At 43.6% G+C, this 17,171-nt stretch overlaps 1 protein-coding gene across 1 annotated transcript in view; it reads left to right on the top strand.

The window, feature by feature from the left end:
• The window catches only part of LOC132883472 (striatin-like), a 65,463-nt gene extending 49,237 nt beyond the window's left edge, over positions 1-16,226 (top strand). The window contains exons 3-18 of the mRNA XM_060917142.1: positions 2,605-2,678; positions 3,266-3,344; positions 4,472-4,624; positions 5,043-5,178; positions 6,955-7,117; positions 7,883-7,996; positions 9,703-9,846; positions 10,629-10,768; positions 11,079-11,254; positions 11,414-11,461; positions 11,544-11,665; positions 11,749-11,922; positions 12,014-12,154; positions 12,340-12,441; positions 12,629-12,715; positions 13,073-16,226. Of these exons, the coding sequence (XP_060773125.1) occupies positions 2,605-2,678; positions 3,266-3,344; positions 4,472-4,624; positions 5,043-5,178; positions 6,955-7,117; positions 7,883-7,996; positions 9,703-9,846; positions 10,629-10,768; positions 11,079-11,254; positions 11,414-11,461; positions 11,544-11,665; positions 11,749-11,922; positions 12,014-12,154; positions 12,340-12,441; positions 12,629-12,715; positions 13,073-13,242 (2,023 nt within the window). The 3' untranslated portion in view covers positions 13,243-16,226. The remainder of the gene's footprint in view (positions 1-2,604; positions 2,679-3,265; positions 3,345-4,471; positions 4,625-5,042; positions 5,179-6,954; positions 7,118-7,882; positions 7,997-9,702; positions 9,847-10,628; positions 10,769-11,078; positions 11,255-11,413; positions 11,462-11,543; positions 11,666-11,748; positions 11,923-12,013; positions 12,155-12,339; positions 12,442-12,628; positions 12,716-13,072) is intronic.
• The last annotated feature ends 945 nt before the right edge of the window (positions 16,227-17,171 follow it).

The raw sequence follows: 17,171 nt of genomic DNA on the forward strand, positions 1-17,171 counted from the left end.
TTTCATCAACAATGGCTGAGACGAGGCATGTCCCTGCATATCGGCTGAGCTGGGAGCCGTGTTTTCATGCCCGTTCAGACATGCAGGGATTTTAACATGTCGCATTCCATGTGCACATGCCCAAACGTCCACTGGGAATTCTGAGCGGATCGGCACAGTGGATTGTTTTTCCGTCATTCCTTTACGCCATTTGAAAACCTGCAAATTCCAAACAGGTTTGAAAGACAAAAATGTGTGGATATAAAAACCAGACTTGTGCACTAAAATACAATAAACACAAAGACTTAATTCATGGCTTTGAGAGGCTCTGCAGCAGCTGTCATTGTAGTACGGAGCTGGTTGAACCCGTTTTAGTTTTTATCTTCACCTTGGTTCTGGTGTTACTCCTTCACTTGATATTTCTTTCTGCAGACCATCTGGAGCTGCTCAGGAAGTGAGTAAAGATGAGGAGGAGGACTAGAGCACTCTGTGTTGTACTGTTGGAGGAAAATAATCAACAACAAAGGGTTCTGATGAAGCGGAGTTCCTGTTACTACCACAGTTTTATTTAAGATTATTTTTCTGTAAGATCACAGTGAAGTAGTTTACTCCTCTTTTATAGCACAGCAACCTGTCACTGATTACACATTGTACTTTATTCTTTTTTTTTATGGGAATGATAAATGTGGTTCAGTTGAGGAGTGGGAACTGCAGTTTGATTTGGTGGTGATGGGGGGGGGGGGGGGGGGACTGTGGTTTGATTTGGTGATGTTGGGGAGCAGGAACTGTGAGTTTTATTGGGACAGGAACTGCAGTTTGATTTGATGGTGGTGATGGGGGGCGGGAGCTGTGGTTTTATTGGGGGTGGGAGTTGTGGCTTGATTGGTGATGTTGGGGGCAGGAGCTGTGAGTTTTATTGGGTGGGAGCTGCGGCTTGACTGGTGATGTTGGTTGGGAGTGGGAGCTGCGGCTTGATTGGTGATGTTGGGGGGGGCGGGAGCTGTGAGTTTTATTGGGGGAGAGCTGCGGCTTGATTGGTGATGTTGGGGGGCAGGAGCTGTGAGTTTTATTGGGGGGGAGCTGCGGCTTGATTGGTCATGTTGGGGGGGCGGGAGCTGCGGCTTGATTGGTGATGGTTGGGAGCAGGAGAGAGGGAACTGTGGTTTGATTTTTGTTTGGGGCAGGAACTGCAGATTGATAGGGGATGTTGGGGTGCAGAGACTGTGAGTTGATTGATTAAAGTAACTGGGAGCAGGAATTACAGTCTGATTTACGTTTAAATGATGTTGGGACAACAACTGTTCTAGGTTGTGGGTGGGATTTGTTATTCTATTGTTACAGTGGCATTGGGGCAGAAACTGTGGTCTGATTGCTTAGAGTGGCATCGAGGGTAGAAACCGTGATTTAGTAGATCTATTGATTGGTAGCCTGGCAAGCCAGACTAAATGTGAATATTTAGTCTGGTCTCGGTCGTAGACATTTCCGAAGGGTGTGGGTAGGAACAACCCGTTGTCTTTCAAACTGTCTCTGTGCGTATAGGCCAACGCTCTGACCAATCAGCGCAACAGTGACTGTGGCGTAGTCAGAGCAACAGAAAGCAGTGGGGGAGGGTAAACAAACAGGGCGAGACAATTACCACCATAGGGTTTTCACTTAGCCCCATCCTTTTGGCTACCAGCGGAGCCAGCTGGTAGATCAGACTTTTGCCATAGCTGGTCGGCAAAACAGCGAAAACGTCCTTCTTGAAAAGGAATGAGCGGAGAGCCTCTTCCTGCTCCTGTTTCAACGAAAACTCCAAGTCTAATTCTTCTAAAACTGATTCCAAAGTGGAGTCAAACGAGCGCTGTTCAATAGCCGTAGCCATCTTTCCTGTTGTGCTTTCTCCAGCGTCGCGCAGCCTTGTCATCACTCCTGCAAAAGCCCGCCCAAAGAATCCAAACAAAAACCTTGCGTTGTGATTGGCGGGCACGATTTAATGCCCGGAGTGTGTTGTTGATATGGTCCGAGGCTAGACCCACTCGTAGGCAAAAATATTTTTGGCCGCTAGGCGGGTGGGTCTAGTTTACTAGGCTAATTGATTGGTGTTGGGCGAGGGAACTGTGGTTTTATGCAGTGACAATTGGGGGGGGATTTTGGTTTTTTAATTGGTTACCGTGGCATTGGAGGCAACAATTGTTCTGATTGGTTACAGTGGCATTGGGGCAGGAACTGTGATACACTGGGGGCAGAATCTGCAGGAAGTGGGGATGGGTTACAGTCGAAGTGGTTAGTTACATTAGAGAAAAGGACTGTAGTCTGATTGGTTACTATCACATGGAGGAGCAGATTTGTGGTCAGATTGTTTGTTTGCAGTGGCGTTGGCGGAGACCTGCTTCACAACCTGGTTGTGTTTATTTTAGAGGTGGGAACTGTGGTAGGATTGATTAAAGTGTCATAGGAGGCAGAAATGGTTGTCTTGTAGCAATGGCATTCGGGGAGGGGTTTGTGATTTGGTTTGTTACCATGGCACTGTGGGAGAGTGATAATTGGTGATGGTGCACATAGTCACCTCTAGTACCTCAGAGGATAAACATATGCATAATAAAATCTTATTGGACTGAATGTTTGTTTTATTTGTTCTCTCAGGGCGAAGTTCCACAAGTTAAAATATGGAACGGAGTTGAATCAAGGTGACATGAAGCCGCCAAGCTACGACTCCGGTAAGCTGCACTTTATTCATATTTTAAAGTTCAGCAGGGACGAAGTAGTAAAAGCTTCCGATCCGATCCAGCGTTGTAGTTAATCTTGCTGCTTGACAAGGTCGTAACGTTTCTGCTTTCCGCCTGCCATCAGACTCATTATTACACCACGTTCATCTGTATGCACGAAAGTGGCTTTTTTCGGCGTGTCTGCTCTCTTGAAATGTTGACGATGCGCAGGAGGCGCTCACGTCCCTCACCTGCCCTCCACCTCCTCAAATTAGATCTGACCCAGTTTATGCACTGCCTCGGTCGCAGACGGAGATCATCTCATTAATGCAGAATGAGGACAGTGTGTGGGAGCGAGAGAGTAAATGCTTGTTGCGATTGGTTGGGATTTGATTAATTTTGGTGAAGAGGAAACTTATATTTTGGCTCAGACTAATTATCTCTCCAGTATTATTGGATACAAAGGAAATGCCAGGGGTCTGTTATGGCAACAGTGTACAGGTTACATGCGTATCATCAGTTTATCGGTAATCAGTGCATCCCTCTACACAGAGTTTATTAACTGTCTCTCTTTCCATCTTGTCTCTCTCGTGTCACAGATGAAGGGAACGAGAAGGATGCTCCTGGCTCCTTGAACAATCAGCTGTCGTGGAAACAGGGCCGACAGCTCCTCAGACAGTGAGTACTGATGATGCACTTTGCTTTTCGGCTTCGCCGGGTTTGCAACCGTGTTTACATTGACATTTATGTAGGTGGCAGACGTTTTGAGGCGAGGTGGGTGCGATTTTTTTGAAAATGCCAGCTGTTCAGTCTCATTCTGCACTTTATTCTTTATAATACACTGTCAAAAATAAACCTGAGCTGCAAGACATCTCCAAACCTCCATTATTCCAACCACACACACTTTCCAGTGGGACAACCCTATAACAGACCGATTATCTTGTGGAGGATCATCAGTTATTAGTTTAAACCAAGGACAAAGTCCGTAACAATGCCGCCTCCGCCGAGACCCGAAGCGCACGGGGCCATGTCTCCTTCGCCGAGACTCATTCCCATTCATTAAAGACGACGCACATGGACCAACTTCCTGCAATTTCTTATGTAGCAGTGCTTTTCTGATCCTTTGTGCGCTCTGTCTGTCTGCTGTCTCTCTCTCTCTCTCCCTCTCCTGACATACTGAGAGCTGGTTCAGTCCTGAAGCTTCTTTGTCCAGCTCAGTGATCATATGGCTCACTCACTCCCTCTCCTGGACACATTACAGTATGGAACCATCACCATGTTTCTTTTCTCTCTCAGCCAGGAGACTCTGCTGTTCATTCATCAGCATGTGGTCGAGACTCACCCCCTTTATTCCAAGGGTCAGAGTGTTCTGTAGTGGACGCTGCAGGGTTGAACTGGGAAATTTCTCACACGCTATCACAGCTCGGACACACGTGACTGCTCTGCTGTGTGGACGAAAGCAATTTTTTTTTTTTTTTAAGCGTTATATTCTCAAATGTCTGCTGTAAATGTTGTTCATCAGCAGCATGAACGCAGAACATATTTCACCTAAATACAATAATTGAATAATTCTTAAATGTGTACAATTATTTTTCCCTGCATGCTTTCACCGGAGATGATTTATTCATGTGTTAGTGTGTCTTATCTTTATAAGAAGAAAAGTGGAAGTGATGGTGAATTTATAGTCAAGTTAACTTTATTGTCAAATATGCTATACATGCTTGACATACAGCACAGATGATGAATTTTTTTTATAGGCAAAATTATTGACGTATAGTGCATACATTTATTTTGTGTGTGTGTAGGTACCTGCAGGAGGTGGGCTACACGGACACTATCCTGGACGTGAAGTCTCAGAGAGTGAAGGCTCTGCTGGGGCTGATGGGAGACTCCAGCCGGCCCAATCAGGAGCCTCTGATCAACGGCACGGACTCTGCGCCTAAAGGAGCAAACACAGGGTAATAAAACACCGCCACAGTGACCACATCGTATCCGTATCGTGCTCACTTAGATCACAATACGCTTCACAGGTATCATCAGGATTTCTAGAACAATGACTGCTCTGATTAGAAACGGCTGTTTAGATCAAAATTGTAAAAGATGATTTTCTCTTTAGCCGAAGTGCTAATGATTAATCTACAGAACATAATGAAACTCGTCTGTAATCATATTTAATGGTAATTGTTAATAATAGCAAGAGATGCAGAGACAGATAAAGGCAGTATGATACAGAAGACAGCAATGTTTTAAAAATAATTCCAGTTCCAGATAAGTAAACGGCTGCATAAAAATGACAGATAATTAATGACCCTTTTTTCAGCTCGGGGACATTTCAAAGAGGAATTTTGTTTGTTGTGTGTGTGTGTGTGCGCACAGGAAAGCGGAGCTGTCAGAGTCGAGCGCTGTGCTCGAAGCATTTAAGTTCATTGAAAGTGCCACTGCTGAGTTCAGTGATGAGGATGATGATGAGGACAGCGACGGTAGAGAGAGGACTATCGTCGATTCACGAACGGTGAGAATTACATTAAGTGTGTGGCGCATTTTACACAGTCTTTACACAGAGTCATTACGTACCATCTTTATGCATGTTGCCTTTACACATGTCGACTTCATGCTCAGTCTTCATGTTGCTTTATATAAAACCCCGATTCCAAAAAAGTTGGGACAAAGTACAAATTGTAAATAAAAACGGAATGCAATGATGTGGAAGTTTCAAAATTCCATATTTTATTCAGAATAGAACATAGATGACATTTCAAATGTTTAAACTGAGAAAATGTATCATTTAAAGAGAAAAATTAGGTGATTTTAAATTTTATGACAACAACACATCTCAAAAAAGTTGGGACAAGGCCATGTTTCCCACTGTGAGACATCCCCTTTCTCTTTGCAACAGTCTGTAAACGTCTGGGGACTGAGGAGACAAGTTGCTCAAGTTTAGGGATAGGAATGTTAACCCATTCTTGTCCAATGTAGGATTCTAGTTGCTCAACTGTCTTAGGTCTTTTTTGTCGTATCTTCCGTTTTATGATGCGCCAGATGTTTTCTATGGGTGAAAGATCTGGACTGCAGGCTGGCCAGTTCAGTACCCGGACCCTTCTTCTACGCAGCCATGATGCTGTAATTGATGCAGTATGTGGTTTGGCATTGTCATGTTGGAAAATGCAAGGTCTTCCCTGAAAGAGACGTCGTCTGGATGGGAGCATATGTTGCTCTAGAACCTGGATATACCTTCCAGCACTGATGGTGTCTTTCCAGATGTGTAAGCTGTCCATGCCACACGCACTAATGCAACCCCATACCATCAGAGATGCAGGCTTCTGAACTGAGCGCTGATAACAACTTGGGTCGTCCTTCTCCTCTTTAGTCCGAATGACACGGTGTCCCTGATTTCCATAAAGAACTTCAAATTTTGATTCGTCTGACCACAGAACAGTTTTCCACTTTGCCACAGTCCATTTTAAATGAGCCTTGGCCCAGAGAAGACGTCTGCGCTTCTGGATCATGTTTAGATACGGCTTCTTCTTTGAACTATAGAGCTTTAGCTGGCAATGGCGGATGGCACGGTGAACTGTCTTCACAGATTAATGTCTGGAAATATTCCTGAGCCCATTTTGTGATTTCCAATACAGAAGCATGCCTGTATGTGATGCAGTGCCGTCTAAGGGCCCGAAGATCACGGGCACCCAGTATGGTTTTCCGGCCTTGACCCTTACGCACAGAGATTCTTCCAGATTCTCTGAATCTTTTGATGATATTATGCACTGTAGATGATGATATGTTCAAACCCTTTGCAATTTTACACTGTCGAACTCCTTTCTGATATTGCTCCACTATTTGTCGGCGCAGAATTAGGGGGATTGATGATCCTCTTCCCATCTTTACTTCTGAGAGCCGCTGCCACTCCAAGATGCTCTTTTTATACCCAGTCATGTTAATGACCTATTGCCAGTTGACCTAATGAGGTGCAATTTGGTCCTCCAGCTGTTCCTTTTTTGTACCTTTTAACTTTTCCAGCCTCTTATTGCCCCTGTCCCAACTTTTTTGAGATGTGTTGCTGTCATGAAATTTCAAATGAGCCAATATTTGGCATGAAATTTCAAAATGTCTCACTTTCGACATTTGATATGTTGTCTATGTTCTATTGTGAATACAATATCAGTTTTTGAGATTTGTAAATTATTGCATTCCGTTTTTATTTACAATTTGTACTTTGTCCCAACTTTTTTGGAATCGGGGTTGTATACATACACAGTCTTTACACTGTTCTTTGTAATTGTCTGGTCAGATTGTGAGGAAGAAGCCGTCCTCGTCCTCTTTCTCTCCGACTGCTGATGTGTGTGATGACCTTGACACTGAGGACGCGCTGAAGGACTTTGACTTCCTGTCTACTACTGAGGACATGGACACGTCACCGGAGTCCAGGAGTGCTGGAGACGGTACAGACTGGGGTGAGACACACACACACACACACACACACACACACACACACACACACACACTTAAAATGCAATGCTAATCACCTGTTTTGTTATTTCATTGTGACTTGTCGGATTTGTCTCCGTGTCTCTTGTCCTTGCCGTGTCCTGTGTGTCCGTGTCCGACCTGCTCCTGTTTCAGTATCAGGGGCAAGAATTCGTTTTTACTTTCTATCTGCTAATGTCACTTTATTAAATCTTTAAATATAATGGGGGGGGATGTACACTGCTGGTACAAACCTGAGCCTGAACTTCAAGAGCAGAACCAAAGCTTTAATTTAGAATTTAAAACTGTAAAAATCCTGAATCTTGGCGCTCACATGATCCAGAAGTCTGAATCCATCACCAAGAGCTGTTTTTATTTGATAATTTCTCAAAATGCATTGCTCTGTATGTAAATGTTTTTAAACGTTTTTCCTTGCAAAAATGCAGCTGATGAACTGTGGCGCTGCAACCCAGGAGGTGGGGTTTAGCTGAAGGGAGGGCGGGGCAGTACAGGACTGTGAATATTTGCAGAACACTGCTTTTTAAAATGTCCGTTAATAATCGTCACGCTTGAGCAGCTCACAGCTTCATTCAGAGCATCATTAGGAAGCCGTTCTAATGAGTGAAGAGTGACGGGGATTTGGGAATTAGAGGAATTAAAATTGGTGATGAGCTGGACCGTAAACAGAAGCCCGCCCCTGCGATGACCTGATTGGCCGACTGAACCTGGTGCTGTGTGTTGTCCCCGTGTAGAGAAGGACAAGCAGCAGCATGGCACATCTGAGGCCTGGGACGTGGATCAGGGTCTGATTACCAAACTCAAGGAGCAATACAGAAAGGAGCGCAAAGGCAAAAAGGGGGTGAAGAGTAAGTGGACCAGGCCACCTGTCTCTCTCTGTCTCTGTCTCTCTCTCTCTCTCTCTCTCTCTCTCCTTCTTTCTCTGTCCCTCTTTCTTCATGTCTCTCCCTCCCCCACCTCAAACTCTCTTTTTCTCTGTCTCTCTCTCTTTCTCTCTCCCCCCCAAACTGTCTCTCTCCTTCTTTCTCTGTCCCTCTTTCTTCATGTCTCTCCCTCCCCCACCTCAAACTCTTTCTCTCTCTCTCCCCCAAACTCTCTCTCTCCCAAACTCTGTCTCTCACTCTCTCTCTCCCCAAACTCTGTCTGTCTCTCTCCTTCTTTCTCTGTCCCTCTTTCTTCGTGTCTCCCCCTCCTCAAACTTTTTCTCTGTCTCTCTCTCCCCCAAACTGTCTTTCTCTCCCCCAAACACACTCTCTCCCCAAACTGTCTCTCTCCCCCAAACTCTCTCTCTCCCAAACTGTCTCTCACTCTCTCTCTCCCCAAACTCTGTCTGTCTCTCTCTCCTTCTTTCTCTGTCCCTCTTTCTTCGTGTCTCTCCCTCCCCCTCCTCAAACTCTTTTTCTCTGTCTGTCTCTCTCTCTCCCTCAAACACACACACACACTCTCTCTCTCTCTCTCTCTCTCTCTCTCTCTCCTTCTTTCTTCGTGTTTCTCCCTCCCCTCCTCAAACTATCTCTCTCTCTCCCCATCTGTCTGTCCTTCATCTATCTATCTTCTCTCTCTCTCTGGGCCTGAACTATGAGGAACGCGTTACTTAAAATCTTTCCGAGCTTCTTTCTACGGTTTCTTTGCTGCAGCTTCTTTTCCTTGAGTTAGAACTCCTGTCTGTCTGTCTGTCTGTCTGTATGTCTGTCTGTGTGTTTTATACTTTTGTCTTCATTTTTTCGTGTCATTGTTCACTCCATTTTGTGTTGCTGTTATTTGTATTTCAGTGCTTCAGTGTTAATCTCGTTCTCTTCAGTGCTGCTGTTTCTGCTCTTCTGTTCTGCTGAGGGAATCAGTCTCTCTCTCTCTCTCTCTCTCTCTCTCTCTCTCTCTCTCTCTCTCTCTCTCTCTCTCTCTCCTGTTTATTCTGTTTTCTCTACACCAGAGATTTTAACCTTTATGGGGCTGAGGTGTGTCAAATATTAAACCACAGCATTAAGCATAAAGACAAGTCTACATTTGGTTATTGATGATGATGAAAGTCACACAGTGTGTGATGGACTGATGTCCTGAGTGAGATTTGAGATGCTGCGCTGTCCGACTCTCTCTCAGCTCTTCAGTCCCATGAGCCTTTGCGCTCGCACACGAGTGTGACTGACTGAGTGACTGCTGTTTCCGGTCGTGACTGTAATAATCTTCAGACTGAAATTTATTTTCTCAACCTGAGAATTGGACTAAAGAGTATTTGGATAAAAAAATTGTAAGAGCTGTAAATCAGTGACTGCATCCAAATGTTTTTAATGAATAAGCAGCATCACTGGTGTATTTATAAATAAATATTTCATGAGTCTGGATAAAAACTCGTTGGGTTCCTCAGCGGTTGAGAATCACTGAGCTGCACAACACACACCACGCAGCACAACCCTGCACTCTCTCGCGCCCATCATAGCAGCTTTCCTCTTTGTTTGCTTTATATTTTACTCAATCCTCTCTCTCCTCTTCATTCACCTTCTCTGTTTTTACCCATCTGTCATTTTCTCATCTTTCTCTCCGTCTCTCCATGTCTCAGGACCGAACCGCACTAAGCTGCAGGACATGTTGGCTAATCTGAGAGAGAACGAGGATGCGAGTCCACTGCAGTCGTCAGTCAGTCCGCCGTCTCGACCCAATGCCAACCGCTTCATCGAACACGACAGCAGCCACACTGACGAAGGTGACACACACACACACGCTGAGCTAAAGACATCTATCAGACCTGGTGTGCAAAAGTTTACACACCCTCAGGGCAAAATGTTCCTGTTATTTTATCATATGATATTAAACACAGGTCGATTTTAGTTTTAAATGTTTTCTCGTCTCTATAAATGTGATATAAACTTTCCATAGGATGGATTTTTTTTAATTAATTAATTTTATTTATTTATTTTTGTTCATTCATTCTTTTATTTTGTTTTATTTTCTGTCCTTCATTTTCTCTTGTTTATATATTCCTTAATTGTATTTTAATTATTTATTTTTATATCTTATTTTTCATTTTTTCCTGCAAGTTATACTTTTTCTTTCCTTCCTTTTTAATTCATTCATTTCTATATTCTTGTATGTATTTGTTTGTTTCCTTCATTTGTCTTTGTTTATTTTTATTTATTCATTCATTACTTCCGTGATTTCATTCTTTTTCTTTGTTTTTGTGTTTACTTTCTTACACGTAGCTCGCTCTTTTTCCTTTTGTTCTTTATTCTTTTTCTGTTTTTAAATTGTTTTAAAAATTTGTTCTGTAGACTTTTTTTCTGCTTTGGACCATATTTTTTATTTTTATTTTATTTGTTTTTTTATGTATTTTAAAAATCACATCATATATTCAGCTCAGTCTTCATTTTGGAAGATAATTTTACTTTCACTCATAAAAATCGATATTAATAATGTCATAGAGTCTGTATATAAACACACTGGATGAATTTGAGCTAAATCATCATTTTCCGTGTGTGTGTGTGATAGTGGAGGCCATCACGTTCCCTCCGTCCTCGGGGAAGTCCTTCATCATGGGAGGAGAGGTCACAGTGGACTCGGGGGAGCTGGGTCTGGGAGAACTCGCAGGACTCACTGTCGCCAACGAAGCCGACAACCTCGCTTACGACGTGAGTGTGTGTGAGATGGTGGGGCGGACGTTCTTTACAACACACCGAGATAAACGAACATTAAAATGTAGTATTTGGAGTAGTTTTGAGTTTGGATGTCGGAAATAGTGTTGTGTGTCTACCACAGCTATTTGTCAGTGATTATTGTAATAACTTTTAATTTATTAATGAACGACATGTTGATCTTTTTGTCTTTAACTGTTTGATGTGGAACATCTGCGAGACTTGAGTCTTCAGGACAGAGCAGCATTAGTTTCTCAGTAACATGATAGTGTGGGTTTCTTCTTTTCCTCCCTCCCGCTGTTGTCAGATTGCTAATAATAAAGACGCCCTGCGTAAGACGTGGAACCCGAAGTTCTCCCTGCGCAGTCACTTCGACGCCATTCGCGGCCTGGCGTTCCACCCCACCGAGCCAGTTCTCATCACGGCCTCTGAAGATCACACGCTCAAGATGTGGAACCTGCAAAAAACGACGCCTGTTAAAAAGTATGCGTGACCTCTGGTGGTCGGTGGTCAGATTGCCTTTTTGCACACTGTCCAAGATACTGACGGAAGAATAAGCGGAATAAATGTGTGTGTATGATATGAGACGTGTGTGTGTGTGTGTGTGTGTGTGTGTGTGTGTGTGTGTGTGTGTTTGAACAGGAATGCCTCACTGGATGTGGAACCTATTTATACGTTCAGGGCTCATAGGTAAGATGGTGAATGGGTGGGGTGTATGTGGGTGATGGAGGTGTGTGGTTTCCATGGTGTAATCTGCTGTGTGTGGTTCCAGGGGTGCAGTGCTATGTGTGGTGATGAATAACACAGGAGAGCAGTGCTACAGTGGCGGAGTGGACGGCACCATTCAGTGCTGGAACACACCCAGCTCCAACATCGACCCCTATGACTCCTATCGTACGTCTTTACCTCTGTTCATTCATCCCCAGTTCCAATCCCTGATTTTTTTCAGTGAGTGAATTCACGTGTGTGTCTGTTAGAGCCGTGTGTCCTGCGTGGGGCGCTGTCTGGACATACAGATGCGGTCTGTGGTCTGGTACACAGCAGCGCACACCAGCGCCTCCTGTCCTGCTCAGCTGATGGCACGGTGCGGTTATGGAACGCCTCCAGTGCAGTTATGGAGCCGGCCATCGCAGTGTTCAACGAGAACAAGGGTAACGAAAATAAAACTGCCTTTTTTTCTCCTTTAGTTTTCTTTTTCTTCTAAATAAAACGACTTTAATACATTTCTGGTGGGTGTGTTAGAGTTGGGCGTGGCCTCTTCAGTGGATCTGGTGTGCAGTGAACCCGCCTACATGGTCACCTCCTTCACTAACGGCAAGATCGGCCTCTTCAACATGGAGACACAACAACTCGTGCAGAGCATTAAGTCTACTACTGAGTCTGGTACGTGTACACACACACATGCGCGCGTGCGCACACACACACACACACACACACACAGTGTTAATTTATGCTCAGTTATGCATGACTGACTTTTTTTTTTTATGTATTTTTCTAATTTCATCACTCAGGATTAAAAGCTGGTGTATTGATTAAACACGTCCTGCTGATTATCCTTCCCTCCCCAGGTGCGTCCTGTCAGATTAACAAAGTGCTGAGTCACCCGACTCTCCCCATCACCATCACGGCTCAGGAGGACCGCCACATCAAGTTCTACGACAACAACACGGGTACGTGTGGACGTTTTTATTACAGGCGCAGTTCAACTCACAACCACCAGAGGGCGCTAAATAGTACAACCCAATCTCTGGTATTCTTATGTATCATTTATGAGGGGTCCCCCCCCCCCCCCCCCCCCCCCCAAACTTGGTGTTTTTTCACAAGAGCTGAAGTGCTTGTGTATTGTTTTCCCAATAGGAAAATCCATCCACTCCATGGTGGCCCATTTGGACGCCGTTACGAGCCTTGCTGTGGATCCGAACGGACTGTATTTGATGTCTGGAAGTAAGTGCGAGAAGCGCTACGGGGCAGTTTTCATTTTAATGCTGGTTTAAACCTGAGACGACTCAGACATCCATCCAGTGAAGTCATTATTTTTATCGTGTTTTGGATCAATTTGTGCAGAAGGGTTTATAACGGTTCGTGAAGTCCGGATTGATTCAGAAATTTGATTAACCGTGTTCTCTGCTGGGGAAATCAGTATGCAGTGTATGTGGAAATACTGTAATTTGTTACAATATCAGTCTCATATACCCTTTACAGGAAATGCATTGTGGTGTACTTGGCACAAGGATGGACATTCATTCATTCATTCATTCATTCATTGCGTAATATTTTTGTTTCTTTTTCCTCGCCTTCCAGGCCACGACTGCTCCATCCGCCTGTGGAACCTTGAGAGCAAGACCTGCATCCAGGAGTTCACGGCGCACCGCAAGAAGTTTGACGAGTCCATCCATGACGTGGCGTTCCATCCTTCCAAGTGCTACATCGCCAGCGCTGGAGCCGACTCCCTCGCCAAGGTCTTCGTATGAGCCAGGAACTGCCCGCTGCCTTCAGCCCCGCCCACTGGCATGGACCGAGCAGTGAGTGACAGAGTGCCTGGAATTGGGTCGGGGACCAATCAACGGGAGTCTGTCTTCTCTCAGCCGCCTCCTCTCCTCTCCACTCCTCTCTTCACCTCGCGGCCTCAGCCTCCTCAGCCTTTCGACAGCGACCGGAGATGGAAGAAGCGTGCTTCAGGGTGAGACTGTTCCCCCGAGTACCTCTTATAGAATCCAGGCAGGCCTGGGTGCTCTACACAGACACTTCCACGTGCAGGAACCTGCGCCACCATGTGATCCAGACGAAGAGGAAATAAAGCTGCGCAGAAACGGCGTAACCGTGTAGCATTAGCAACACTCCTCCTGTCTGATTGATTGATTGTTTTTCTCCTTGAAGTGAAGAACCTCGTCGTACAGTTCCTCACCCTTGAGGATCTGTGAAATTAACGCGTGTGTCGTGGAGTACATTTCCTCTTCCTCTTCTCTCGGCTTCCACGACTGATACGCAATATTCTGCCTACCTTTCATTCATTTTAAAAAAGTAATGTTGACAAAATGTGCCTTTGCTTCAGAAAGGTCTTAATTATTTTACAGATTTTTTTTGCTTTTTCACGAGGGCTTGGGAAAGGGACAATGGGGCGAAAAAAATCAGGCTGGGGAAGGACAACGGCATTCGTTTTAACCGTATAGGACACTGGATGTGTAATTACAAACGCGTATTAATAAACAAATATATATATTTAGTCTTAAACCTTAACATTCAGTGGGAAATTGAGCTTTTTTGATACTTTGTTGAAGTGTGTGTGTGTGTGTGTGTGTGTGTGTGTGCGCGCGCGCGTGTGGTATGCAGTGAATTTGCAGTGCTGGTTTTAGAAAACCCTAATAAGTGAACCTCTTATTGTCCATAATCGTTGGATGCAGGTTAAGTTGAAGAAGTCGAGATGATCTCCTCCTGCCTACAAATAAAACATGGGTTTGTCAACGCGACACGGGTTTTTTTTTTTTTTCTTTTTTTTTTTCTTTCTTAGTATTTTATACAAATCGATTTTATTGACCAGCTGTCAGACACTGAAATGGACGCTGTGGGTTGAGAGGTCAGAAGTTCTCCATGGTTTGGTTACATGACCATTTGCAGTTAATTGCCAGACAAGGTGAGATTTCTGCTGTTTTTTTTTTTTGAATGCTCTGCATGAACGGCTCCTGAAATGTGATCAGAAATGGATTAGAAAATTCATCTTTATTAATAAAGACTGTCTTATTTAACAGACAACAATGTTTTAGCGTGATGTACTGTATTTTCATTTAAACAAGTGATTTTAAAAGGGAACTGAAGGCATACTTTTTATCAAAATTCTATTTATCTCGTTTTATAAATTATTGGAATGCATTTCTGACAGCTATTTTGTCACTGCTATAGCAAGTTATGAATGTTTTGAAATATGCTCTGTAATATATCAGTCTACGGTATATGTCAAAGCAACGGCCGTAAACGAGATTCACTGAGACCTGTGCGAGACATCGGAGGATGGAAGTAAAACATACAGCAGAAATCAAAGTGACCAACATCTGCCAATGTTGTCAAAAGACACGCGCGCCCTCTTTTGAATGCTGACGTAATCAAGCCAGAAGTTTTCCCTGTGTCCGAAATCGCTCGCTACTCACTACATATGTAGTGGGGACGCCATTTTGTAGTGCTGTCCGAAACCTTAGCGAGGATTATTACACACTATATAGTGCACTCAAAGTATCCCACGATGCATCACGAAAAGTAGTGTACAACCGATGGTCACTAACCAAAGCAACATATCCTATCATGCATTGTGGTCACACTGAAAGAAATCAAATTAAAAGTCTCAAATTTGATTTAACAGAAGGCAGCGGCAAAGAAGAAAGTATTCAGCCTTGATTTAAAAAAAAAAAAAACTGAAAGATGCAGGTACTTTGATTAATGTGGGAAATGTGCTCAGTATAATATGTATTTATCATAAAAATACATGCATGTATTTATTATTTTGAAAACCCACCAGCTGACTGATCTGACACGTTTTAATTGTGCGACAGTAATGACGTAAATACCAGCGTGACGGACTAGTGTCCGAAAGCAGTTTTGGTTTTTTTGTTTGTTTGTTTTCCCATTTAACCAATGGCTCGAAATATGGAATAATCTCCATCACTGATGAAGCTGGCAAATCTCGAAATTAATCTAAATTGGAATAATATGGCGATCTGGCCGCTGTGTAAACAGTTTTCAAAATGGCGGTGCTGACACTTCATGTTTTGAAGTCTCGCACAAGTCTCATGAAGATCGCGCGGATAAGCGACGCCTGCCGTGGACCAAACGAGCTACATTCAACATGGCTAAAAACTGAACAGGCCGATAAGTGTAATATAATATGCCAATATGAGTCACGATATAAGGTTAATAAAGCCGAAAATGTAATTGAATAACACGTTAATTAAGAAATAAAGCAAGTTTAAAAATGACTTCAGTTCCCCTTTAATCACAGAGCTGGAGAAATCTGTAGATATGAGTACGTAGGTGAGTTGGAATCATTGGGGGCTGGAAAGCGGGGCATACTTTCGCTCTATCCTGTTTATCACAGCAACAGTGGCTATTTCGTTTGTATCTGTGAGCTCAGGTATGCAGAAGGGGGCAGGTAGTGCTTTACTCAGTGTGTGTTCAGAGAGCTGGTGGGTGAATGCAAATTGACCAAGACTGAAGAACAAATAAACACGCAACTCCAGAATGATTGAGGGCTTTTTGTTTGGTTGGTTGGTTGGTTTTGTTTGTTTTTTAAAGTGTCTGATATGAAGTGACCCTCTGTAAGTCCCTCATCTTACTTGAATAATCTCATGGAAATGAATGGTTCAGGGGAATAACTTTGAGGCTAAAACTGCTGAACATATTTGATTTGCTTCATGACCGAAACTCCATTTTGGTTCTGAAATAAAACCTTTTAAAAATCTCTTCATAACTGAAAGTGTCTGAACTTTTGACTGGAGATGAAGAGAGGTTTCATTTTTGATGATTTTGAACAAACAGATGAAACATGATAAAAGCTCACCGTTAATTTTATTGTAAATCTTAGTCAGTTAATTGAAGTTACTTCTGTTCTCTTAATCCTCATTCCATAACACATCCACAGAGCTTCCTGAAGGTCACACGACACGGCCTCCGGTTCCTCACCGGGCCGTTTTTCTCACTTCATCAGATTGTTTGGCTGTACTCCAGGTTTTTGTATTTATTAAAGAGGTTTTGTTGGTATCTTGCTGATGAAGTGATGCTGTAAAACCACACTGTGGATCGTTATCAGCTCTAACCTTCTGTCACACATAAGCTCCAACATCATCTTCCTGTTTTGCGGTACATGACCTTCAGGAACCTTCATGAGCTGAGATTTAGAGCTGTTGTTTCTTCTCAGGGTTCCTGAAGCGACCCGTCAGTGATTGACAGCTGAGACGCAGCAGTGATGGAGGTAAGAGCTTCCTTGGGGCCATTCCATATTAAACCATGCTGATTAAATTTCTTGATGATGAGTGGAAAGGTTCTGAGTTTGAAAGAGAGGAGGAGTAAATGTGGCTAACCTCTAGATAAGGGGTTCAAAAAAAACATTTTTAACTCTAAAATAAATTCTACAAACCAACTTGGTGTGGATTTATTTAATGAACATTTGTTTCACTTTGAAAAGTTGAAGCGTTTTCTATTCCTGGACTTTCCACGTTAGGTCCGAGTTGCCTTGTGTGCTTGGACCCCTAAATGTACTAACTTATCATTACTTACTTACTTTTACTGATGTCTCTGTCACGAATGACAATGGGGACACTGTCGGCGTTCATGTCTCTTGTCTCTGCTGGGCTGCTTTTGTTGCTGCAGCAGCTTCTGCCAACTCAGCACCTTTATGGGCTGCTGCTCGCCAGCC

This window comes from Neoarius graeffei, chromosome 3 (genome assembly GCF_027579695.1).
Source record: "Neoarius graeffei isolate fNeoGra1 chromosome 3, fNeoGra1.pri, whole genome shotgun sequence".
NCBI classification, from domain to species: Eukaryota; Metazoa; Chordata; class Actinopteri; order Siluriformes; family Ariidae; genus Neoarius; species Neoarius graeffei.